At 37.0% G+C, this 25,861-nt stretch overlaps 3 protein-coding genes across 3 annotated transcripts in view; 1 reads left to right on the top strand and 2 right to left on the bottom strand.

The window, feature by feature from the left end:
• Nucleotides 1–2,979: 2,979 nt before the first annotated feature.
• zgc:103625 (methyltransferase-like 26 B) overlaps nt 2,980–25,861 on the top strand; it is a 26,013-nt gene continuing 3,131 nt past the window's right edge. The window contains exons 1-2 of the mRNA XM_058771571.1: nt 2,980–3,141; nt 3,512–3,604. The gene's annotated coding sequence lies outside the window, so the exon portion shown is untranslated. The remainder of the gene's footprint in view (nt 3,142–3,511; nt 3,605–25,861) is intronic.
• On the bottom strand, nt 4,091–19,535 carry slc25a10a (solute carrier family 25 member 10a). The gene is made up of 11 exons (XM_058771564.1): nt 15,861–19,535; nt 13,140–13,259; nt 12,903–13,017; nt 12,144–12,192; nt 10,211–10,252; nt 10,090–10,133; nt 9,696–9,766; nt 9,473–9,565; nt 9,094–9,171; nt 8,641–8,697; nt 4,091–8,553 (listed from the first exon to the last, which is right to left on the bottom strand). Exons 1-11 carry the CDS (start codon nt 15,948–15,950, stop codon nt 8,446–8,448), a joined length of 867 nt encoding a protein of 288 aa, XP_058627547.1. The 5' UTR covers nt 15,951–19,535; the 3' UTR covers nt 4,091–8,445.
• Nucleotides 20,719–25,778, bottom strand: mrpl12 (mitochondrial ribosomal protein L12). The gene is made up of 5 exons (XM_058771574.1): nt 25,561–25,778; nt 23,630–23,822; nt 22,402–22,479; nt 21,440–21,577; nt 20,719–21,183 (listed from the first exon to the last, which is right to left on the bottom strand). Exons 1-5 carry the CDS (start codon nt 25,620–25,622, stop codon nt 21,067–21,069), a joined length of 588 nt encoding a protein of 195 aa, XP_058627557.1. The 5' UTR covers nt 25,623–25,778; the 3' UTR covers nt 20,719–21,066.

Genomic DNA, 25,861 nt, shown 5'->3' with positions numbered 1-25,861 from the left:
CATCTGCCTATTTATTTTAAATCAAAATAAAACTCCGTAAATTCAAAAACACTCCACATTCACCACTGCTGAAGTACTTACTCCAATCAGTCTTGATGGAAATGACCCTGCCTTGAGAAAATACTTGCATAAATACAATTTAAACCTTAACTGGTCTATCATTAAATATACATGCAATTGTATAAGCAACAACAAATTAAATAATGAACTTTTAAAATCAGCATTGAAGGAGTGTGTGTGTGTGTGTGTGTGTGTGTGTAAAAAGATTTACTGTATATTTGATTGCTTTAGCTCTAATACTGTAGGAACATAAAAATGAAAGCATTAACTCTAAAACTGGATGCGCATCAGAATTCATCTTTAAATAGCAAAATAAGAAAAAATAAATAAATAAATAACAACATGCATTTACCAAATTAGGCATAACCTAAAATTGTACAACAGATTGTAGTTTAGGGTTTGGACAAGTTACAAAAGAGAGTGGAGCGCTGTGAGAGTCGAGCCTTATAAAAGTATGAAGTAGAAGGTGCATAGAGTATATAATTCAGTGAGAAAGATATATATTTTAAAAGGAATGACAGAAGAGACATTTGAACAAAAACACCAGTTAGAGATTTTGGTTTATTCTCAAAATGAAATCTAACTGAACCCTGTTTACCTTCTTAATGCACTTTCCTTTCTTATTGTGCAAGGAGGGAAAATTGTTATTTGTTTGTTATATTTCATATTTCAAAATATAGCTTTTCAAATACTACATTGAAAAGTTTGCAGTCAGTACATTTTTTATGAATTAATACTTTTATTCAGCAAGGACGCATTAAATTGATTAAAAAAAGACATTTATAATGGTACAAAAGATTTCCTAAAGAACTCTTAAACTGTCTATTCATCCAAAAATCCTGAAAAAGAATCACAGTTCCCACAAAAATAAATTATATATATATATATATATATATATATATATATATATATATATATATATTGAGCAGCATAACTGTTTAACATTGATAATAAGAAATGTTTCAAATCATCATATTAGAATGATTTCTGAAGCATCATGTGACACTGTGAATAATAATGCTGAAAAATCAGCTTTGCATCACGGAAATAATTACATTTGAAAATATATTCAAATAGAATCATTTTGTATTATTTTAAAATGGTAATATTTCAAAATTTCATATTTTTGCTCTATTTATTTTGATCAAATAAATGCCTTGCCAGTGTCTAATAATTTTGCCTGTAAAATCGGATTTTCCGGTTTGTATATTAATAGACAAAAAGACAAATAAAAAGGCAAATGTGATCCAGTTATATATAGATACTGTCTATATAAGTCTATGTGAAATGTATATCAGACACATTGTTGACAAATTGCTGTACATCTATAAGGACCTGGCATAGAATCGTTTTCTCAGTATTTCTGCATTCTCCTTAGGGGTGTCATGCAAATATTTGTGACTCAGATTAGGGTTAGGGTCTAACTTTGACTCTAAAGGTTATAACGCAGAATCTGGATTTCCTCAATTTCTGGCCTTTTACCCTCTAAAATCCTGCGTCTGCTGCAGCATGGAAAGATTTATATAATATTCATGGCTCTTCTATGTGCCGAGGGGTCATACATGGTACAGAGTGCCACTAACTCATCTGCTTGCTTTGCTGGTTTATTTATTCAGACATTTTAATGGGTTGCCAAGTCTTTGAGGTCATTTTGAAATACCTTGAGTGGTATTAGTGAAGTGTTTGAAATTGTGTGGGTCACTTATCATTCTAATTGAGATCCAGCGATCGGTTTATCTATTTCTCACACTTTCATCACAGGCAGAATCAAATTAGTGTGGAATTAATCCAATTAACAGAAATGTTATTCAGAATATTATCAGAAAAAATATTACACAGCACAACTGTTTTCAAAATTGATAAGAAATGTGTCTTGAGCAGCAAATCAGCATATTATATTGATTTCTGAAGAATAACATGACATTTATTGTAAATTACTGTTTTACTGTATTTTTGATCAAATAAATACAGCCTGGTTGAATTTACAGTAAGACTCTACTGTCAAAAACATTTAAAAGATCTTACAGCCAAGCTTTTGAAAGTTATAGTGTGTGTACAATTTGTCATCCATTTTACTGTCTTCCATACAAAAATTAGTTCTGATCACATAGAAAAGTTGATGATTTAATGCATAATTCATGTCTATAGCACAAACAATACTGGAAATGTTATGCAGCCAAATTTATTATAAAGCAGTTGTTTGTTCAACAGTTATTAGCACCTTTCAAAGCTCACAAATATGAATATGATCAGATGCTAATTTATGAAATTAGCTGCTGTTGGGATATAGGATTACAATTTAAGAAGAAAAAAAGAGCAATGTCTTGATGTGTAGTTTTACAATTGCAAGAGCAGTAATTATTTTGCTTCAAATGTGCGCTCCTGAACTTCTGTGATTCCCAGCTGAATCAGCAGACCTTGATAAAGCTAATAGGATAGAGTTGCACTGCTAACCATACAAATGATCTGAAATATTTAATAGGGATTATAGTATGTGCGAAACTTTGGAAAAAGTCAGAAAATATTTGACTAGACGGTAACTGCTTCTGGCCAGTCTTCTTTTATTCCTCTTAAATAACTTGGACGTATAATAAAAACACATCTTGTTCCATCTCTACACAGCCAAAGTGATTTAGCCACCTCAGTCAATGTTTACTCCTCGATTTTAAAAATACATCAGCCAAAAGGGAGAAAAAACAAGATTTCTACATTTTCACAAAATGCAAGCGTTCTTTTCCACACAAGACCTCACCACAACAATGCTAGCGTGTTCTGGGTGTCTGCCACTTGGACCTCATGCAAGCTTGAGCGCATGCTGATAACACCACTATTTCTGTACTAACTGATTTCCATTGACACTTGAGGATTAGATTTACAAAGACTGATGTAGCAGCATTCAAAGTCATATTTCTTTGGAGACGTGCAAGTCACTGAATTCAGCTGGTGTAGAGTTTTGCTGCTTGATCATCCATAAAGTTTCCATCTATTTTTCACAGAACGGAAGGCATTTTTTCCATATAAGAAATGCTTTGTTTGGACTTTTAAGAAGATGAATATACATCAATAAGCACAAAATTTAAGGTATTTTTTTCATCACTTGAAAACTTCAGACTGTGTGTGTGTGTGTGTGTGTGTGTGTGTGAGAGAGATCTACATTCCTGTGACTGCATTGTGATATTGCTGGGTGGACTTTTTTTTTCATTACAAATCATATTGTAAGCATAATATTTGACGTTAAAAATCATTAAAATGCCTTTGTAGGTTGGTCCCTCTTTTGCTTTAATGACAGCAACACTGCATGCAGCATGAATGAACTCCACCAAATGACGTTCTTCAGAACATGATGGTCTTTAGAAATTTTCACAAATTATGTTTTTGATTAGTGACAATGTATGAAATATATAGTTGTTCAAAATTTCTCACTATCCTAAAATGTTCTATTTGTTTCTAGGTTTAACAAATAGAGCATCGGTTTTTCCAAAGTGGTCTCTGACTTTTGGACCCCACAGTACACTGTCTCTCAGATTAAACGGGCCAATCAAAGGTAATTCACAGGAGTGCTTGTCACCAGTGACCTAACAGCTAACAGGCTTTTCATGTTTCCTCTGGCAGCTTTACCAGATGGGGTGCAAGGGTCATTTGGCCAGCTGAAATGAGTCAGTGACAGACAGGTACAAAGCAGAAATGCGTGCAGAGCAACATCCAGGCTTCTATTCGCTCCTCTGACTCAAACAGTTTACCATGTCTGCTGTAGAGACATCTTTCAGCAGAGCTGTGAAGTGTTGCCAGAGCTCCTCTGGAACACAGTCAGACACAGGAGCCAGAGACACTGAGAACTGAGATGCCACGGGTGTTATTTCGCCTGAGGGCTATACTTGCCATATTCACTTTACAGCTCTGCAAACCTACTATATGTCAACAATTATCTCATTTGTACACTGTAAGAAACAAACAAACAAAACATTTTAAGGCAACCAGCTTCAGCAGATTTTTGAGTTTGCTCAACTTATTTTTGTGGGAGATTCTCAAATTTTTGTTGTATAAACTTAAAACGACAAGTTGAGAAAATTCAAAAATCTGCTGAAGCTGGTTGCCTTAAAATTTTAAGTTGGCTCAACTTTTTTTTTTTTTTTTTCTTCAGTGTATACATTTTATTTGTCCAAGGGAACTTTGGAAGGAAAAATCCAAAGTTGATAATTAAATTAAGTGTCCTGACCCTGCAGGACTAGAAAAACGTATCTAGTTTAGTTGGTTGGCAGGACATTTTGCTGGTTAAGAATCCTGTAAGAAAAACCAGCATCCAGAACACATCATATGCTGGTGACCAGATCCATCAGTACTTTGTACTAACTGTGACAAGGACTGTTTTTGCAAGAATTTAAGCTCCAAGCAAGACAGAAAGAGACAGATAAGATAAATGCTGTTTACTGAAGGAAGTTTTGAGAGTAACAGAGATTTCTAAATATGGGAGTTAATTATGTTTCTTCATAATTATAAATAGAATGATAAAGAAAATGAGCAGTTCTAGGTGGATGTTTGTGCTGTGTTTTGTGTGCGGGTCAGGTTGTGCTATCATTCTGGTGACTAAATGTCCCAACAAGGATAAAACCTGAAATCCCCAACAGTGATGGGAGCAGCCAACAGTTGACACAAGAGCATCAGCTTAAAGGAGTTTAAAACTTTCAACCCTGTATAACTTCTGTTCCATTGAACACAACAGGAGACATTTTGATTAATATCCATGTTCTTTCTTTCAGTGCAATTATAATTAACAGGAGCTTTCAAGCTTCAAAAAGGATAAAGTCAAGGCTAAGGAACAAGATTTTAGAGTGAGTTTAACTCGAAAACAACAAGCTTAGACTCAAAAGAATGATTCTTTCATGAGAATGATTATTTCTCTCACTGAAAATGCTGGAAATCAGGGGTTCGCAAACCCTGTACATATGAAATAACTACTTATAGCATAATAATTCAATAATTTAAGAACATATGCATGCTTCCCAAATGAGACTTCACTCTGTGAGTGCGCCAAACTACTGGCTGGCAGAAGGTTTTGTCTACACCTACACCTACCCCTTACAATAATGAAAACAATTGTAATTATTGTTGTACAGTGCGACAAAAATTACATTGTATTGATGTGCGCATGCCCACGTATCCCTTTTAGCCTTAACCCTGGGCCATGTTCAAGCTTACACCGGTGCGCAACGTTTTGCTACGGGTTCCGGGTTGAAGGACATGTTTCCTGGAAATGGTGTGCAACAGGGTTTGAGATACGTTTTCTCTTGTTTGGTGGGCTTGTCAAAAATGTCAGCCCAATCAGCAGCAACATGTATATAAACCACGCGGTATTAAAGAGTCAGCTCGCACAATGGGTCCATTAAAGCCGTTTACAAATGTGTCCGCTGCAGCTGGGTATACACAACAATTGAAGATATTAGAAGACATGTTTGTCGAGAGTATTTTGCAGTATTCAACATGTATTTATACCGATTTCATCAGGCTATGAAAATTCTTCAAAAAGAACACAAAGAATGGCCTTCTCAGCTGCCATAGTTGCAACACTTGCGTCATCAGAACAGGGTGTTCAACGCACCAACGTTTCTGTTTAATAAATGTTTTGCTACGTTTTGTCCAGGCTGAACGCAGCCCTAGTAGAAAACGCTTCAAAAGTGTTCTGATTGGCTAAACAATCTGACCGCGGCTATTTTATACATTACTGCACTCCTGCGGGGAGGTTAAAAAGACAGGCATGTAATAAGGAGAGACGTTTATTTTTAACATAAACTCCTAAAAAATGGTAATTATAATCAGGGTGTGATTTGCCTTTAGGAATAGGAGGCAATTTCCCTGACGCTGCTTTTGATATGACCATTTTAAATATCATAAAAAGTCATGAGATTGGAACATCTTGTGAGTAGACCAATGAAATGTTTAACGTTAAATGTTTCTATAATGGTTAGGGGGGACAGTGGGTAGCAAATACAGTAAATATAATTAGCTTAACAGAAATTAGGCCAATTTGTGATATCTGTAGACTTCAGAAGCTTTGGGCTCCATACACACTGAGATTACATAGATGTATGCTGTTTTTCAGCCAAGTTATTTAAGGTTTTTTGCAGGGAAAAAAAGGACGGAAAAAGACAGACAGATTGGAATGGAGATTAGCCTGTCTTTCACAGTATCTCATATATCTCTCACAGCATCTCTCTCATTGTACATCTCAGCATTATACACAATTGCCTCAAATGTCGAAACAGAGAAAGATCCCACAGATGTCACTCTAAAAGGAAGCGAATTCCCATACTTTGGCAAAGATCTGGGAATGAAAAATGCGAATAAACACATTAACAGGTCATGTCACCACATCCTGACACACTGGAGATATATGCGTACATGTTTTACAGTCAGTGAAGTTGAAGTAGTGAGGGTTTATTGACTGCTGTTTGCAAAAAGGCCAGTCGTGAATGTATTTTTATGGCCCTATAGCTTCAAATATTTCTCTATTGTTCTTTTCAATGAGATAATATTGTGTAAAGCACTGATGTATTGGTCTTTTTAGAATAATTCTTTCATGTTGAAGTAACCTACTGTTTTATGAAACTGTCTGTAGTTATACAAGCCACAATTTTATAAATTGGTTTTTGGGTTATTGCAGAAAATATGCTCTGAGGCCAACAAACATTTATGATTCTTACACGTTTTGTTCATCACGAAAATCTTCACAAATGAATACAACTTTTATGAAATTTGAAGCCCAAATACTGTTTTATGAAACATACAGGTTTTTGTTAACATTTTTTTTTTATGTTGTAGAATAAACCATGAAAATGTCTTAAACTTGTGTTAACCAAAGACCGTATTTCAGACGTTTAACTAAAAACCCATTCAGAAAAACCATTGGCTTCGGGACAATGAAACGAAAAGTGCCAAAATGCTAATCTAGATTCTGAATGCTAATTAGAACCATGTCCTGACACTGGAGATTAACACCATGAGGAAAGTGTACTATTGTGACCTGGATGATCTGGATGGGTTGGGTGATGGCTTGGTGGATAAAAAAAAAAAGAGGAAATATTGACTGTATATGCAATATTTATCAGAAAACAATTATTATTTTCTTACATCCAAATGAGATTATTTTCAGAGTACAGTTTGACTCCTTGAACTGTGTCAAATCACCCTCTTCCAGCTTCACAAGAACATAGTTATATCATAAGTAAAGAATGAATACAGATATGAATGCTGATTACTGTAATTATGTCCTCGTCTCAGTGGCATAGATATTTTATATGCTGACCCTTTCCTTTATTTTATATGCTGACACTTTTTGCGTTTATGCTTACGCAATTGAGTTAGTGACAATGCAGCACTGCCACCTGTAGGACAATACATGTATTACATTATTCAGTGTAATGACAGTAATGACACCAGTAGGTTTTTATGGTTTAAGATGGGTTCTCATTAAATAAACACTTAATCAATAGAACACACAAAAGGTCGTACATTGAAATATTGTGAATGTTTAAATGATGTTTTCTGTCAATTCCAGTTTGAGATCATTTCAGGTAAATGAAAAAACTTAATTATCACGAAGAAAACATGCCAAGGTCTACATCACACAATCAACAGAACATAAATGACAGATTGAGTATACATGGCAAACATTATCACATGCAGGCAACTTGAATGTTAATATTAATGGCTCTGCAAAATCAAAAAAAATCAAAAAAGAAAGAAAAGAGACAGCTACAGAAAGGTACTGCTGTTGTCAACAGAACTTTTCTCCTCCTGAATCAGGTTCCTTGGCCAGTGCTTCCCTGGAACTACAGCCCATTGCTCTACATTTTATTGTGTAGAGCAACACGCTCTGTATTGTCTTTTGAGACATTGTAGCAGTCAGATGCATTTTGGAACTGTTTACACCTGGTATTAACATTCATCTTGGTTAATTTATTTACAAGTGGTCACCCAGAAGAAAAGATTGAGAACATTGTTGCTTCCAAATAAGCTTCAAATTTTAATTTCACCATAAATGTGACATTTTGAGGCATATTCATTTATGAACTGAACTTTGAAACTGCAACTGAGTTTTCATGAAGTCCTGTGCATGTAATTACAGGATTTTCCAAATATTTTGATTAGGTTAATTTCTAGGCATAAATAACTGGAAAGGTTGTTTGAGACCATTGCTTTAGCACAAAGAATGACTGACAGGTGAGTAGGTGGTCCTTCATGGTTTGAATTGTGTTTCTGTCCACCTTATGTGGTTTCAGTGATTCGATCACAGAATGTTTTGGACCCCATTTACACCTGATTTTATTACTGTCTACTTGTGAAGGGATCACCTGAAACTGATAATACCAGGAGCTTTTGGGTCAGAGTTCATGTAGAGGTTACAACTCTAATGCCAAAATACAATCGGAGCTGCTCCAGAAAGATGAAAGTAAGTACAGTGTGAGGAATCAGACGGATTCCAGCTGGGACAAGGCCCTGCGGAGACAAAACACATATTTACTACCAGAGTTTAACACACACTCGGAATATATAACAATCTTTATTGGCATTAAAAAAAATCACCTTGTAGAAAGCTTTAGGTCCGAGTTTTCCAGTATCAGACAGACAATGAATCACCCCCTACCACAGAAATTATAGTGTCACAACTGTTTTTGAAAGAAGTCTCTCACGCTCACCAAGCCTGCATTTATTTGATCAAATATACAGTAAAAACAATTATACTGTAAAATATTATTACAATTTAAAATGACTTTTATCAATGTTAATATATTCTGAAATGTAATGTATTATTATGCTGCAAAGCTGAATTTTCAGCAACATTACTCCAGTCTTCAGCTTCACGTTACTTTAGAAATCATCCTAATATACTGATTTGCAGCTCAAGATACATTTCTTACTATCAATGCTGTAGTGTACGGTGAATTAGACAAATTCAATGAAATTCAAGATGCAATGTAGATGTAAGATGAATATAATGTTTTTTTTAAAAATGGAGCAATTCAAGCAGAGTCTTACCCTGTATTCCCCCTTTGAATTCATCAGTCTGGTTTTCACCACATCCATAGGCTGACAGAGAACAGTAGCACAACCTCCCTGTGAATAAACCCTTAAAATATTACTAAGTGAGCTAAGCTGAACTACTAAGTGGAATCATCAACAACATGTTTTTTTTTTTTTTTTAAGACATGCCAAAAAAGGAATGGTCTTATAGTCACAGTTACAAAACCAGCTTGTTTAGTGAGAGAGAAGGTGTAAATGGTCATGCAGATTAAATCAAACTACTACATTACTACTTGACCAACATTATAAGTGGACCTTAGGGAAAAATAAAATAAAAATGTAAAAGAAGTAAAGGTTAGTTTATAATGCATTCCTGAGGAGGAGGGTAACTCACCGCAATGAAGCTAGCAACAAAGTGAGTGAAAATGTTATCTGTCATCAAACCAGTTCCCAGAACGAGCTGCTTGGCCTGGTCATAACAGGACAGCTAGAAGAACCACAGAAAGACCAGTGAGGAACTGAGACTATCCTGGTCATGGCAAAATGATGGACCACTCACAACCCATTCAATGACTGTCTGCAAGTGTGGTTATAATAACTAAACAGTTTTTCTTTACCTGCCCCACAGTGACCATAGCCCCTCTACTAGCTGCCATTGAGGCTCCAGAGAACAGTTTCCTTATTCCCTCTGTGAGCAAAAAATAGCAGGTCTTACAAACAGAGGTCTATGAATAATTCAAATAACCCCAACACTTGTCTGTTCTCTCTTTCCTGATGGATGAGTAAGGAGAACAGGCACACATTCTGTCATTTCCAGATTGCTGTGGGAAGGTTTTAATCTCTGACTTTAAGTGCAGACATCGGCATGCATACCTCCTCAGCAACAAACAATGCTGCAATTTATTCTATACTGTATTCTGTGACATTATCTTTCCAGACAGTTCAGCTGATATCTTATAGTCCTAAGCCAAAATGTCTCATTTTTTTGTAAACAGATTTTCTTATTCTCACCTTCTTTCCAGACGCGTAACAATCCATCAGGAGCATGTGCATAGCTGCAAAACACCATATGTTGTCATGACAGATTATTTTGTTTTAGTTTGGCATGTACTTCATATTTTTTGAGACTCACTTTCTTCTTAAATCAGGTGGCAACTTCACATCATTCTGCATTCTGTTATAAAACACAGGGTAGAGGAAAAGGCACAAAATTTACTTGAACCAGTTTCAGGGTGTTGTGCAGGTAAGGAGAGAGTTAAAGCATTGATATAATTGCAAAGTAAATGTATTAAATGAAAAACAAAATCAAAACACCCTGCAAGTCAGGAACACAGGATAAACGGAGGAGCAAAGCAAACCCTGGCCGAGCCAATGAAGGAAATGGCCACGGCAGAGGAAAAGACCACAGCGGGGCTGGAGACCCCCAATGGAGGAGGCAGCAGGTGAAAAGACCATGGTGGAGCCGGTGGAGAAGATGACCTGATGATAGAGCCATAGGGATGGAGATCCATGGAGGAGTTGGCTGGACAACTGACCATGGTGGAGCCAGTGGATTGGAAGACTGAGGAGGTGCCAGAGGAGGTAAAAACCTAAGTGAAGCCAGTGAATGGTGGACCAGGGCAACGTCACAGGCTTGGCGGACCAAGGTGGAGCCAGAGAGATGGACCCCAGTGAAGCAAGGGAAGACAACAGACCAAGTTGGAAACTTGGTGGATTCAGAGGGATAACAAACCATTGTGAGGCCAAGGCCCGAAGCGGAATCATGGTCTCAGAGGGCCAAGGTGAAACCAGAGGGTTGAACGTCACAGGTTGGGAGGACCTGGGTTGCCATGAGACCGTGGCTGCACCAGTAGAGCTGCAGGGCTGAGAAGGATTCTGACAGAATATCTAGAGGAAGGGCTAGGGCACTGGATGGGAGGAGTGAAGGAGGATGGGTTTTTGGGGTGGGTTTAAGAGTGGTGATTACTTCCAGGACACTCAGGTCAATAAGAGTTGGCTCTAAGATGGACTGGTGCGGCTGGCGCTGGCTCAAGGTTGAACAGGGTGGTGGGACGGACAAATCTTTGGATAGGGGGTCTGTTGCAGGCTAAAGCACCAGCTTAGGGCCCACGGTAGGCATGTGCATTGGCTTGGGGCCCGTGACTGGTGTGATGTGGTCCATTTTAAGGGTCTGTCCATGACATTTAAGCATAGATCTATTTGCAAAGCAGGAAATTTAACACAAAATAAACTGAGGAGAAAAGTCAACATTATATTGATGAGAACAGTGCCAAGAGCTGAATCAAACAGGCTTTATACATAGGCTAAATAAGGCAGAAAACAAGGAACAGGTGAGACTGATCAATTAACAAATCAATAACCATATGCACAAATGAAACCGACACTAAACTCAGGCACTCTCAGAACTAAAGTTACAATGTTGTCACTGCTGTGGTACATTTTCAAAAAATACAACTTTGTACCTAAAGGGTCCATATTGGTACCTTAAAAGTAACATATTAAAAAGTACAAAAGTGTACCTTGTGGAAAGGTACTGACAACTTTTGTACCTTTATTTCTGAGAGTGGGGGATGAAACTGAACTGAAACATGAAACAAGATATGACACATAGCAGTTTGCTTATTTACATAAAAAAAGAGTACCCAAAAAGATCTACAGTTGCTTCACCATAAAAACACTCACAACTCTGCTGCTGTTTTATGAGACTCCCTTGTGTAAATCACACATCCTGATATTACCAAGTGCGACGTGTTCCTGGGTCAACATATTTTGTTGACCCTGGAACAACATTTTAATCCAAAAATATAATCTTAACCATATTCCTACACCTAAACCTAACCTTACCCATGAGTAATCCCTAAAATCAGAGGAACTGATAGATGAATTACACTGATGTACAGGCACCAAACACTGATTGTAATCCTAAACTTCACAAAAATTATAAACTGGTTCTTGAAATCTGATTGGTTAATCACAATGTTGTTCCAGGGTCAACAAAGATGTTGACCCAGGAACACTTCGCACTTGGCAATATCAGGACATGTGTGTAAATCAGTGGCACTCACCTGACATTAACCATGTCCGCTGGTGTCCCAATAAACCCACCAGTAAGACCTACAGATTAAGAAATTAAAGGAACAGGTTTTTCTTTCTTCTGTTTTGTTATATAAAAACAGAGCCACTCAAACATTTTGCCATCTCATTTTGTGTTTTATAGAAAAAAAATACAACACATGATAAAAAAATGACGTGTTTGAATAAATGATGACAAAATTTTAATTATGAGGTGAACTGTCCCTATAAAACAGTGGTTCTCAACCAGGGGACCTCAGCAAACTTCCAAGAGGGCCTTAAAATGACATAAAATTATTAAAATAATTTTTATAAAGAATATATTTTTTACAGCTATCTCAGTTTATAAAATATTTTACTGAATATACAGAAATTGTGAGTAAATATATATATATATATATATATATATATATATATATATATACAAAAAATCCTTATTCTGTAAATCACAAATTACTGGAAAAATCATGTAAATGATAGCGTGAGATACCTGAAGAACATTCTGCTATTAAAACTATTTTTATGCTAATTTTAATTTGTTATTTTGATTTGTGGATACTTCTAGTTAACCAGAAAAAAGAAAGAAAATAAAAAAAACTTCTGAAAATAAAATTGTGGACAGTGGGAGTCTTATTTAAAAGATCACTGATTTAAAAGATGCCAAACAGAGAGATCCATCTTCAGTTCAGCATATGCTAAAGGCAAATTAATAGCGTTACAGGATTATACAGCATTAGTTGTGATGTTTTTACCTCCAAAAGCAGCCAGCAAGATCTTCTGGTAGAAGGGCATGGGCCCCTGGTTTTGACTAGAAATCTTGTCTCTCACAGTTTCATAAATGGCAAAGCGGGTCATCGAGTAAGTCATCTAGAAGAGTGAACATGGAACCACACTGTCAAAATAATCTTTTCCATTTGGGACGCCTTATTGTGAGACCTTAAGTGAGCACAAAAGCATAAATAAGCCAAATCCTCTGCAGAGGCACTAACCTGCCTGCAGAGTGAAGCACTGAGCCCATTGTAGAGCGCTAGCACCCCATCACTGCGCACCACCTGCATAGCCATGCCAGTCATCCTCATCTTCACTTCCTGCTGGGTTTGCAGATGAACCTGAAGGTGGAGGAAAGAACTAAGGCAAAACCCAGAATAGATAATACTAGACTACTGTACTATCTATACTACACTTCTGTATCTACTGTATTAAGGTATACTGGAACTATGCAACACTCCTCAAAATAAAGGTTCAAAATGGGGTTTTTGCAGTGATGCCATAGAATAACCATTTTTGGTTCCCCAAAGAACCTCGCAGTGAACAGTTCCTAAAAGAACCACTTTTTTTTCTTATAGTGTGAAGAACATTTTTATAGTCTAAAAACGATTCCATGGATACTAAAGGTTCTGCATGGAACCATAAATGTCAATAAAGAACCTTTTTTCTTAGCTCAGTTAGATTTGTCAATATAATATAATTAAATAACTTTAAGTTATCCTGTAGCCCCCTTGGAAGTGTGCTGAGCCCCCTGGTTGAGAACCATTGTACAATATCGTACCTTACTATACCAAAACAGAACTAGAAGAATTATGATGTTCCTGTTCCATAAATATGTTTACATTTGCAGTATACTATACTATAAACAATACTATACTATACTATATAGTCTACTATACTATACTATTTGCTACTACAATGGTTCTCCACAAAGGGGCCAGAAGATGGCTCAAAATGATTTAAAATATGACAAAACGAGCATAACATATTCACCCATCAATAACTGTCTTGAAACATACACAATGCAAATGTTCTGGAAATTGTGGAGGGCCTTGGAGTCAAAAAGGTTGAATCTCTGCTTGCTACAGTGCCTTGCAAAAGTATTCATACCCCTTCATTTGTTTCCATGTTTTTTTTATTTTATTTTTTTTTTATGTTGCTGCCTTATGTTAAACTGCTTTAAATTACTTGAATTCATTAAAAAATAAATAAATAACAAAAAAAAAAAAAAACAGAAATACGTACACTGCATAAACTGAGCCACTCAAGGACATTCACAGAGTTGTCTATAAGCCACTCTTGCTGTGTGTTTAGGTTCATTGCCCTGTTGGAACGTAAACCTTCTGCGCAGTCTGAGGTCCTGATACTCTGTACTGGGTTTTCATTAAGGCTATCTCAATATTTTGATGCGTTGAGGTTTTCTTCTACTCTTTCGGATGAGACGTTAAACCGAGGTCCTGACTCTCTGTGGTCATTAAAAATCCCATGACACTCATCGTAAAGAGTAGGGGTGTAACCCTGGTGTTCTGGCCAAATTCCCTCCGGTGGCCCTTGTCAATCATGGCTTCCCAATAATCCCCATCCACTTGATTGGCTCTATCTCTCTCTCTCTCTCCACCTGTAGCTGGTGTGTGGTGAGCACACTGGCGCCGTTGTCCTGTGGCTGCCGTTGCATCATCCAGGTGGATGCTGAACACTGGTGGTGGTTGAGGAGAGACCCCCCACATGATTGTAAAGCGCTTTGGGTGTATAGCAATACACAATAAAGCGCTATATAAATGCCTCATTCATTCATTCATTCATTCATTCATTCATTCATACTCCGACGGGTCCCTCAGTCCCTGCTGCTGAAAAACAGCCCCACAGCATGAGGCTGCTACCAGCACACTTTAATTTTGGGTTGGTACTCTGCAGGTGATGAGCAGAGCTGGTTTCCTTCAAACATGATGCTTAGAATTGAGGTTCATCAGACCAGATAATATTGTTTCTCACAGTCTGAGGGTCCTTTAGGTGCTTTTTTGTAAATTCCAAGTGTGCTCTCATGTGTCTTCACTGAGGAGAGGCTTGAATCTGGCCACAACGCCATAAAGCCCAGATCGGTGGAGTGTTGCAGTGATGTTTGTCCTTCTGTAGGTTTCTCTCATCTGCACATATGATCATGGAACTCAACTAGAGTGACCATCAGCTTCTTGTTCACCAGTCTAACCAAAGCCCTTCTCCATCAATTAATCAGTTTAGCCAGGAGGCCAGCTCTAGCAAGAGTCCTGGTTGTTTCAAACTTATTCCATTAAGGGTAACAGATACTACATGCAATATGTGACCCTTCAATGAAGCAGAATTTTTTCCTGAACTCTTTCACAGATATGTGGCTTGACACAAACCTGTTTCTGAGCTCTACAGGCAATTTTATTTTATTTATTTATTTATTTATTTTTTTACCTCAGGGCTTGTCTTTTGCTCTGTTATGCATTATCAGCTGTTAGACCTTTTATTAAGATATGTGTGCCTTTCCAAATCACGTCCAATCAATTGAATTTGCCACAGGTTACCTTCACTCGAAGTGCAGTAACATCTACAAGCAATATGAATGGTATGAGTACTTATGCAATAGAATCATTTAAGTTTTTCTTTTATTATTATTTTTAATAAATTTGCAAAGATGTTATTTTTTATTTTTGCTTTACCATTATGGTGTATGGAATGTAGATTGGTGTTGAAAGAAGGTAATTGAAAGCAGTTTAACACAAGGCAGCAACATAACAAAACGTGAAAAAAAAAAAAAAGAATTTGAAGGGAAACTTTCGCAAGGCACTGTAGCTATACTTTACTAGCCTATACTAACTATACTGTGCTACAATATACTTTAGTAAAACACATTTATAGCTGTTACACTTTAAAGGCTAATAAACTAAGAAACCTGCCGGTAGATTCCTCTCTCGTACCTTTATTAAGTCCAGTGGATGAGTGCAACATGCGGCCGCGCACGAGGCAACACCTCCGAAGTACCAGCGCGAAATGCGCGTCTCTGTCATGATTAAATCTCGGTTTATTCCGTGACGACACGATGAAGGAATGAAGTGGAATAACGCGACTCAGACGAGACATTAACCGCTCGGTTCTGTTATAAAAGTCCCAGTGATAATCCTCTAACTGCAGCTGATTGACTTAGTGCTGCCGGAAGACCTGCAGTGTCAAATAGTTTCTTTTATCCGCTATACATGGGATTACAAACGCGCAGATAGGCTAGTACAGAAAATCGCTCATTTGTAAGCATAGTAATCAAATGTACAGATAGGCCTATAGCGGGGAAACGCGCGGCTTAAGGAGCAGTGCGTCGCTCGGTATATTAGCGCGTCATGCTGCCACCTCGGACACTCAGGCGACCTTACAAGACCGAGCATCTGTCAGAAGAAAGTATCATGTGCCAAGGCAACATTGTTTCTTTAAGGGGACATGCAGTTGGCATAACTCACACAACACTGTTTGTGTTCATTCTGAAATTCCTTTTTATTTGCGTTTTAATTGTTCAAAATGTAAGCTTCTGATGGCTTTTGAATGACTCAAAGCATTATTGAGCCGCTATTTTCTGTCAGTTCTTGAAACCAATAAAATATCGTTTCGCTTTTACACTGAGAAAGTTTCACAAGGATCTCCTCAAGCGTGCTTTCAGTGAGAAGTGTGTACGTGACACATATAAATAGAATCAAGAAATGTTTGACCTCCGTAGGGTTTGTCAAAGGCTGTGCGTCAATAAAATCCACCTTGTGGTCGCTTCTAGAATAATAACAATGAGACCTATTCAGTTTGTTTTTCAAACCTCAGGTCATAATTGTGACCACTGTTGTTGAAGTGTGCATAAGGCACATCAAGTCAAGTCCGTTTTTTTTTTTTTTTTTTAGCCTATTGATTTTTATATATATGCCACAGGTTAATTGGGTGTATAAGTGTCCATTTTGTGCCCACTATGTGTGTTGGGCTGTCAGTGTCATATGTACACGTTATATAGCTCGAATGAATGAATGAATACATGTATGAATTAATTCTGGTTATTTAAAATAGCCTAATTTTAAATTCATTCTAAAGAACATTCATTTTTTTGTTGTTTGTATAACAGAAGACAAACAGCTCTACCGGCTATCAGGGGTCCCAGATGAGCTGTAGAGATAGCACATATTTACCAGAAATCAATTATAGCCTATATTAAATATTATCAATTGCAAACGCTGTCAATCAAGATTGGTTTGGCAATTAGGCTATACATTCTTAATTATCATAATAATAAACCGTGGTGTTCATCGATGAGGGGCACCTAGTAGCTTACCAAAAATATTCATATTAAACTGAATACATAATCCACAATCAGGTGAATGTCCAACAGGAAGAAGATTCGCGTAATGAACAGGTTTGATTAGCAGTGAATCAGACCAGCAGAGGACGCCAGAGACCACGGTGAGTGTTGAAAACCAATGAAACCTGTGAGACTTAAACAGAATAATATTGTGTATGTGTGTACAACATATAGGGCCTACTGTGTATCTTGAGAAAAGTACAGATACACATCATCACTCAACATGACTCTAACACACACTGATCTTACTGTCTGTATAAGGATTTATTAACATTTATGCTTACGTTATTTTAGTGACAGAAGTTCAGCTGAAGTATTAATGTAATGAAGAGAAAATAAAATTCGGTCACAATTTATATTAGGTGGCCTTAACTACTATTCACTAACATCAAAAAATGAGTACAATGTACTTATTGTGCTCATATTGTATTGCAAAGCACTTTTGCTGCTATTGAGGTGGGATACGGGTAAGGTTAGAGACAGGTTTGGTGGTATGGGTAGGTTTAAGGGTGGGTTAAGCTGTAAGGGATGGGCCAACAGTGTAATTATAAATGTAATTACATGTAGGTATTTTTAAAAATATAAGTACAATGTAAAAACAATAAGTACATTGTATCAAATGATTAGTTTAAATGTAAGTACATAGTAGTTAAGGTCACCTAATATAAAGTGGGACCTAAAATTCTCTAAAACATCTCACTGTTAATAATATATCATGCAAGCGTTAAGAGTATAATCTCTAGTATCTGTTCTGGTTCATCAACACAGTTTCAATGATGATCCTTTTGCCACCCAAAACCCAGGATAGAGCGGCTGAGTGAATGTGGTCTGGATCGTGTGAATGAGGTTTATTGTGTCAGAGACTACACGTGTTGAGCTACACGTTGTTATTGTGAAAGAATAAGTAACCGGAGGGAAAACGGAACGAACTCCAGGACTGATCATTATGTCCAAACAAACACTCATTTCCCAATCCCTTCCAGCTGATGCTCTATGACGACACTGATATATACAGACCATAATCTCCACTCCACTCAGTCTCCCAGTAACAGCGTCCAGAAACACTCTCTCTACACAACATCTGATAAATGTGCACGTCAAATCTGTCTGGATGATCAGGAGACAGATGATCTGTGCCAGTGTTCATAATCACTCTCAGACAGACGGAGGCATTTATTCACTGTGTTTGGATCCAGAGTGAACTGATGGGAATCTGAGAAAACACATCAGAATCAGCAATTATGAATCTGTTTTATCTTAATATAGATGAACTCTTTATCTGTTCACATACCCTGACCAGATATCCTGTGCATATCACCGTTTACATGATCAATTATAAAACTACTCTATCATGATTTTTTCACCTTCTATAGAAAATACATGAACACAATGCTTTTTTTCTTAGTGTCTTACATTATAGGAAGTCGTTCCTGGTCTTGGGAACGGTGGAAATCAACAAACACGAAAAGTGTGACTGAGAAGAGCAAGACATTTCTAACATAATTGTACATGATTATTAGATGATGGACTCTGAGACCAGATGAATCTCCAGGACTTTACCTCGGTCACAGATCTTCTTCATCTCCTCTTTGCAGAAATCCTCCAGTTTGTCTCTCAGCTGACAGACACATTCTCTCATGCCACCAAAAGGAGAAGAGAGAACTGAAAGGAATGTTGGGAGTGTCTGATTCAGGAGCTGCTAAAAGAGACTGGAAACTACAGAAAACAGAAATCAAATCTCATCACCTCCACATTTCACACAACAACCTGTTTTGTGTGGTTCTTGTTGACATTTTTTGTAGCATTCGGCACTTATAGCTTACTTTAACTTTTTTTTTTTAAAGGGCTCTTATTACGGAAATAATATCATTGAAAAGAATATACCTATGAACTAAATGTAATATTTTCAGAGACATGTTAATTGCAATTAAATTAAAAGTTTTATAGTTTAAATATACAGTGCACAGCATAGACTAATACACCCCCTCTGACTCTTAACAAATTCAGCTAATACTCTTTACTTAGAACACATGTTGGGTTCTTTAAAAATATTTTATGGCATGACACCCATATCTGGTTCTTAAGTAAAAAGACGGGTTTTATATGAATTTCAAAAGTGTGCCCCCTAAAAGCACAAGTGTGAAATTATTCAGTGTACAGTGATCACCAATTACTCACTTCTGACAAAAATGGTCTTTTACACTGTGTGCAGAATTATTAGGCAAGTTGATATTATGGTCATATTTTTTTTTCCAAGAACATTTTACCAATTCCAAACCACATCAATCTTAATAACTACTATTGATTTTGTATTTAATCATTTCTAAGTTATATATAATTGTCCATGAAGGCTGAAAGTCAAAAACTCCTTATTTCAGGTGTGCTGAATTATTAGGCAGGTTTTCTTTTACAGATAAAATGAGCCAAAAAGAGATTGAACTCAGACTAAAAGTAAAAAAAAAATTAAATAATTAAATGCCCATGAGAAGGATGCAATACTAATTCAATAATAGAATTAACAAAGTTAAGGCATGATCATTGGGCAGCTAAATGCTCATTGGGTCAGAAAAAACAGGTGGAGAAGAAAAGACACGTTAACTGCACAAGAATTAAGGTGAAGAATCTCTGCAAGACAAACTTTTTAGGATAGGAGATGGAATAAAAATGAGCTCCTAAAACTTACTGCCAGATTCTGGAAGATAAATTCTTCAAACTGTGACACAAGAGGATGTGATGCTGGTCCTTCAAGAGTCACTCTCAACTTATCTGTCCATAAAGCCTATACAAAATCAGTCTTCATGTATTTCACAACACTTCAGCATGTTATTCATATTAAGTGAGGGTTATTTTTTTTAGCATTTTTTACCCAAGCAAGGTCTCTGAGAACCTGACACATTGCACTTCTGGAGACTCCAGGAAGGTTGCAGTTCTGGAAAATTGTGGCGCTGCAGACTAAATGATTCCTGATGGTTTCACAGCTAATTCTTGACATTAATTTTTTGCAGTTAACGTGTCTTTTCTTCTCCACCTGTTTTTTTCTGACCCAATGAGCATTTAGCTGCCCAATGATCATGCCTTAACTTTGCTAATTCTATTATTGAATTAGTATTGCATCCTTCTCATGGGCATTTAATTATTTAATTTTTTTTTAGTCTGAGTTCAATCTCTTTTTTGGCTCATTTTATCTGTAAAGGAAAACCTGCCTAATAATTCTGCACACCTGAAATAAGGAGTTTTTGACTTTCAGCCTTCATGGACAATTATATATCACTTATAAATTATTAAATACAAAATCAATAGTAGTTATTAAGATTGATGTGGTTTGGAATTGGTAAAATTTTCTTGGCAAAAAAATATGACCAGAATATCAACTTGCCTAATAATTCTGCACAGTGTATAATGCATTGATTATTGCTCTATAAGCCAATAGTAATAATAATTACGATACTCAGTATGGTATAACATGTTTATTTAACCACAAGCAACAGCATCACATCCCTTTGTCAGGACATCCCCAGTACCAAAGAAACAGACCAGCTCCATCCACCCTGCCCAAAACAGCACGTGTGTAGCTAAAGGACAGATGGAGGAGTCAGTGATGGGTGGGTGTGTTTGTTAGAGTTCAGTCTGTAAAGTTCAACACCCAGACCACCTCTTGTGGACCAAGTGGTCATTTTAAAGGCATTATTTGTTTTCTTCAAATTCCTTTTCATCTTTTTTGTAAAAAAAAAACAAAAAAAACAACAGAAAACGATGACTGACAGGTAACAAGTGATCAAGTGAAGGGCCAGCGCGGATATTCACTCCAGTACCACAGTGCCTCCTGCTGCTTCTAGTGCTGCTTTCAGTTTTTCTGCTTCATCTTTAAACACATTTGCCCGGATCTCCTGAGGTAGAGACTCTACGAGCTTCTTGGCCTGTAAATGAGTAGAAAACGCATCATAAACGGAGTCCTTTAGAAATGAAAATCAGCAGCAACTCCCATTCATGGGTAACGAAATCTCATGAGCTGCATTGCTGTCTGCAGCCTTTTGACACACTGGAAACAAACTACATAGACAGCAACTAATATGTGCTAATAAGAGACTGAAATAAATTTAGATTAGCCTTCATGCTACTGTAGCCTACAAAACAAATCCTCATATTACTTTGTAATACTTAAAAACATCTTACCTGTACAAGATTCAGACCCTCCATGCAATTCTTCACTTCTTTAATCAGTTTAACTTTGTCAGCCGCTTTGAATTCTGTCAGTTTGATTGTAAAATGGGTTTTCTCTTTCTTTGCAGGTGCCGCCTCCTCCTCTACTCCCTGGAAATTCAGTTAATCATTACAGCAAAAACTTCACAAACAAAACCTTTATATTTTGCACAAAAATATACAAAATATTTAGAGCTATTAAAATATACATTTCTTTTTCCTTTCTCAACAAATGTTCCATAAAAACCAGTTTACAGTTTACCAACAACTGCAATAATTGTTACAATTACATAAATCATTTACAAACAGGTAACAATTTTATAAAACTACACCACAATGGGTAAAATGGTTGAAAATTTAACTCTCATTCACTAGGGGGAGCACTGGTTTGAGACCAAATGTTAGTTTCTGGTTACTGATAAACTCAAAGTTAGGGCTGTCAAAAAAATAAAATAAAATAACTTTTCAAATATTCGTCAAATTTAAAATAGTCCACATTTGAATGCAAAAATGTTGCATTCGAATTTTAGGTGTGCGTCAGGCAGCCTCATCAGTGGCACACGAGGTGCGATGACGATGTAGGTGCATTTTAATGTTTTTTTAGGTTTATAAACATTATTTTAAACATTATGCATTTTTTTCAAAAATAGTCGTGTTATTTTATTGCTTTGAAGAAACGTGCATTAGTTATATTTTGCTCGATGCGCCCTCTTGTGGCCTCAGGAGAGAAGCCAAAATATTTTTTTCCAACTAAACTGAAATTATGCCTTTTAAATTAGAATATAAATTTAAATATTGATAATATTTAAGTACAAAACTCGAATTTCGTTTTTCAGCCATTTTGAAAGCCCTACGCAAAGTTTCTAAAAGCAACAACAAAGTGCATAAAATGTATTGTGCCACATACTGGTCTTGTATGACTAATAAAGCTTTACCTCAGAAGCAGGAGCAGCTGCTATTGCTGCCATTGAACCCATGGGCATCATTCCAACATCCTGAATGTTCAGAGTTTTCTGACGAGGACAAAAACATAGTTCAGTGTTTTCAGTAAAGATGATCACACACTGTGATTATTCACTATATCGCCCAGCTCTAACAATTTCAAATTCAGCAACATCATATATAGTGAAGAACTATATTAGACCATTAAGTTTACAAAAGATTATACATTCAAGTGGCTATTTGTTTCATTAATATTATATTAACTGCAAGTTTTTCTTTTTTTAAAATATATTTTTAAAGGGTTACTCTACACCAAAATGAAAATTTTGTCATTAATCACTTACCCCCATGTCGTTCCAAACCCATAAAAGCTTCGTTCGTCTTCAGAACACAGTTTAAGATATTTTGGATGAAACCCAGGAGCTTGACTGTCCCATTGACTGCCAAAAAATTAACAGTCAAGGCCCAGAAAAGTATGAAAGACATCGTCAAAATAGTCAAGTAGTGGATCAATCTGAATGGTATGAAGCGACAAGAAAACTTTTTATGCGCAAAGAAAAAAAAAATTACGACTTAATTGAACAATTCGTCTCCTCCTCATCACCGTAGCGCCATTTTGGAAAATATCCGCTGGACGCAAACTGCTTATGCTCTTCTGTTTCAGCCGCACCACACGGAGACGAATTGTTGAATAAAGTCGTCATTTTTATTTTAACATTCAGATTGAACGACTGACAGCAGATGGACTATTCTGACGAGGCCTTTCATACTTTTTCTGGGCCTTGACAATGGTATTTACTTGACAGTCAATGGACAGTCATGAGCCTCCCGGTTTTCATCCGAAATATCTTAAATTGTGTTTCGAAGACGAACAAAGCTTTTACGGGTTTGGAACGACATGGGGGTAAGTGATTAATGACAGAATTTTCATTTTAGGGTGGAGTAACCATTTAAGCTTTACATTACACTACAAGTGCACATTCAATACAAGTGCTCTTCTTCTTGTGTCATTATTCAAAAAGTCCCAGATAAAATATGCAGGTAAACACTTTGTATCGTGTATGTCATAATTGTGACACTGGTGTATATGAATTAAAATGATTAAATATCATTCTTATTTGTGTTCATTTATGTCTTGATTATTTTTAACTGGATTTCTGTTCTGTTTTATGTCTTGCATTAAACATTAAAAATAGCTGGTGTTTTGACAGCGTGCTGCACCTTTAGTAAATCGTTGAGGTCAGACACTTCTATGAGCGTGAGGTTGGCAATGTCATTGACCAGCTGTTGGATTTTGGGAGAGTACTGCTTAGGCATCCCATCCAGAGAAGGTGTTGCAATGGCATCAGACGGACTGACAGGGCTGGTCTTGAGTGTTCGCAGGGCACACAGTGCTGCCATCTGTAGGTTGTGTCTGTGAAATGAGTCCATTCAAACAATAATGAGCACATAAAGCAGCAATAAACATCATGTAGTGCATTCTCTGTTAGCAAAAGAGCAGCAAACCAGGATATTAGAATGATTTCTGAAGGATCATGCGAGTAGACTGCTGACTGGAAGACTGGAGTAATGATGCTGCAAATTATTATTTTAAATTGTAATAATATTTCACAATATCACCATTTTTACTGTATGCTTCATCAATAAAAGGGTTAGTTCACCCAAAAATAATCATTAATTGCTCACCCTCATGTCGTTCCAACCCGCAAGACCTTGGTTCATCTTCGGAACACAAATTAAGATATTTTGATGAAATCCGAGAGCTTTCTGACCCTCCATAGACAGCAACGTAACTGAAACGTTCCCAGGTCCAGAAACCTAACCCGGACCTAAACCTAATCTTCTTAGCTTCATAAAATTACGGTTGAACCACTGATGTGACAAGGACTGTTTTACAGATGCTCTTACTACCTTTCTGGGCCTTGAACGTGTCAGTTGCACTGCTGTCTATGCAGGGTCAGAAAACTCTCGGATTTCATCAAAAATATCTTAATTTGTCGGCGCAAATAGCCTCGTGGGAAGCGCGACATACAGCACCGTTGCGCATCGGGCGTCCCAAGTTCGAGTCCTGGCTCGTGGACCTTTCCTGAGCCGACCCATCCTCTCTTTCTCTCTTTCCCACTTCACTTCCTGTCTAGTATACTGTCCTATCCTAATAAAGGCAAAATCTTAAGATTAAAATCTTAATTTGAGTTCTGAAGATGAACGAAGGTCTTACGGGTTTGGAACGACATGACAGTGAGCAATAAATAACAGGATTTTCATTTTTGGGTGATCTATTCCTTTAAATGCAGCCTAGGTGGGTAAATAAAAATAAATAAATAATAATTAAAAAAAAAAAAAAAAATGTAATCTTACCAACCCCAAAACTTTGAACGGTTTGTTTCTATTAAACTGCATTATAAATATACAGCGGAGTCTAAAAGTCTGAGACCACTAGTGACAATTTTGCATTTTTTTGTTGCACAATATACTGTCAAGCATAATACTAATAAGGGTTTCTTAACTTGAGGAGGTTATCCACTACTGACCTTTAGTACAAAGGAGTTCACACGGTCAATGTCACAGATGTGCTTACATTCAATTAGTGACTCAATAACAGACCCTATTAAATGCTAATGAACATTATAACAGAGCTTCTTAATTTCAACCATTTAAAAATAGTTTCCAGGTGCAAACGAGAAAACAAATCCCAGATCTTCAGTGTGGTCTCAGCCTGCACGTCAGCACACATCTCTTTAAATATCGGCTGACCACCATCAGAAATATAGAGAGGAAATTATACATTTATGATTCATTAACAGAAGTCACGTGACCTTCCACACCGGCACACGGTCATTCTCGTTTAGGTTAGTTGCATTACAAAGTAAAAATCAGGTAAACATTAAAACAGTATATGTACTATGCTATTACATATACGTTCCCTCACTTTTGCCGATGAGAGAATCAGATCTGCTGCAGGATAAAGATGCATCTCATCTCATGTCAGAATTTTATCTGAGCACATCACGGTTCATATTTGTGAACGTTAGATCTTAATAATATCTGCATGTGTGTTTCATTGACAGCGACACTGCTGACACCTCTAGTACGTGAAATATTCTTGGTGAATTCTCTGTCCTTGAGCGCAGGGGGTTTTGTAAGGCTCTTACCGGTGTGTGTTTGCCGCGGTCCGCAGCGCGATCCGGACGCAGTATCTGCTGCAGTACATCATGACCCGAGAGCACGACTAACCGTTCAGTGAACGCGACAAACGACAGGCCAGCTCCCAAAACACAGCTCTCTCAGTGCGAGACTGACTGTCAGACCTCCTCTAACAAAAGCACATGGCGTCCTCCACTGGCTCTTCCTGACCTACCCACAATGCATCGCGCCGGAGGGACAAAACTTTATTTAAAATACTCCTTTCACGTTGTTTTACAAAACTCCTTCTCTTAAATAAACGTCTTAATT

Source organism: Onychostoma macrolepis, chromosome 03 (genome assembly GCF_012432095.1).
Source record: "Onychostoma macrolepis isolate SWU-2019 chromosome 03, ASM1243209v1, whole genome shotgun sequence".
NCBI lineage: Eukaryota > Metazoa > Chordata > Actinopteri > Cypriniformes > Cyprinidae > Onychostoma > Onychostoma macrolepis.
This window is presented reverse-complemented; position numbering and strand designations above follow the sequence as displayed.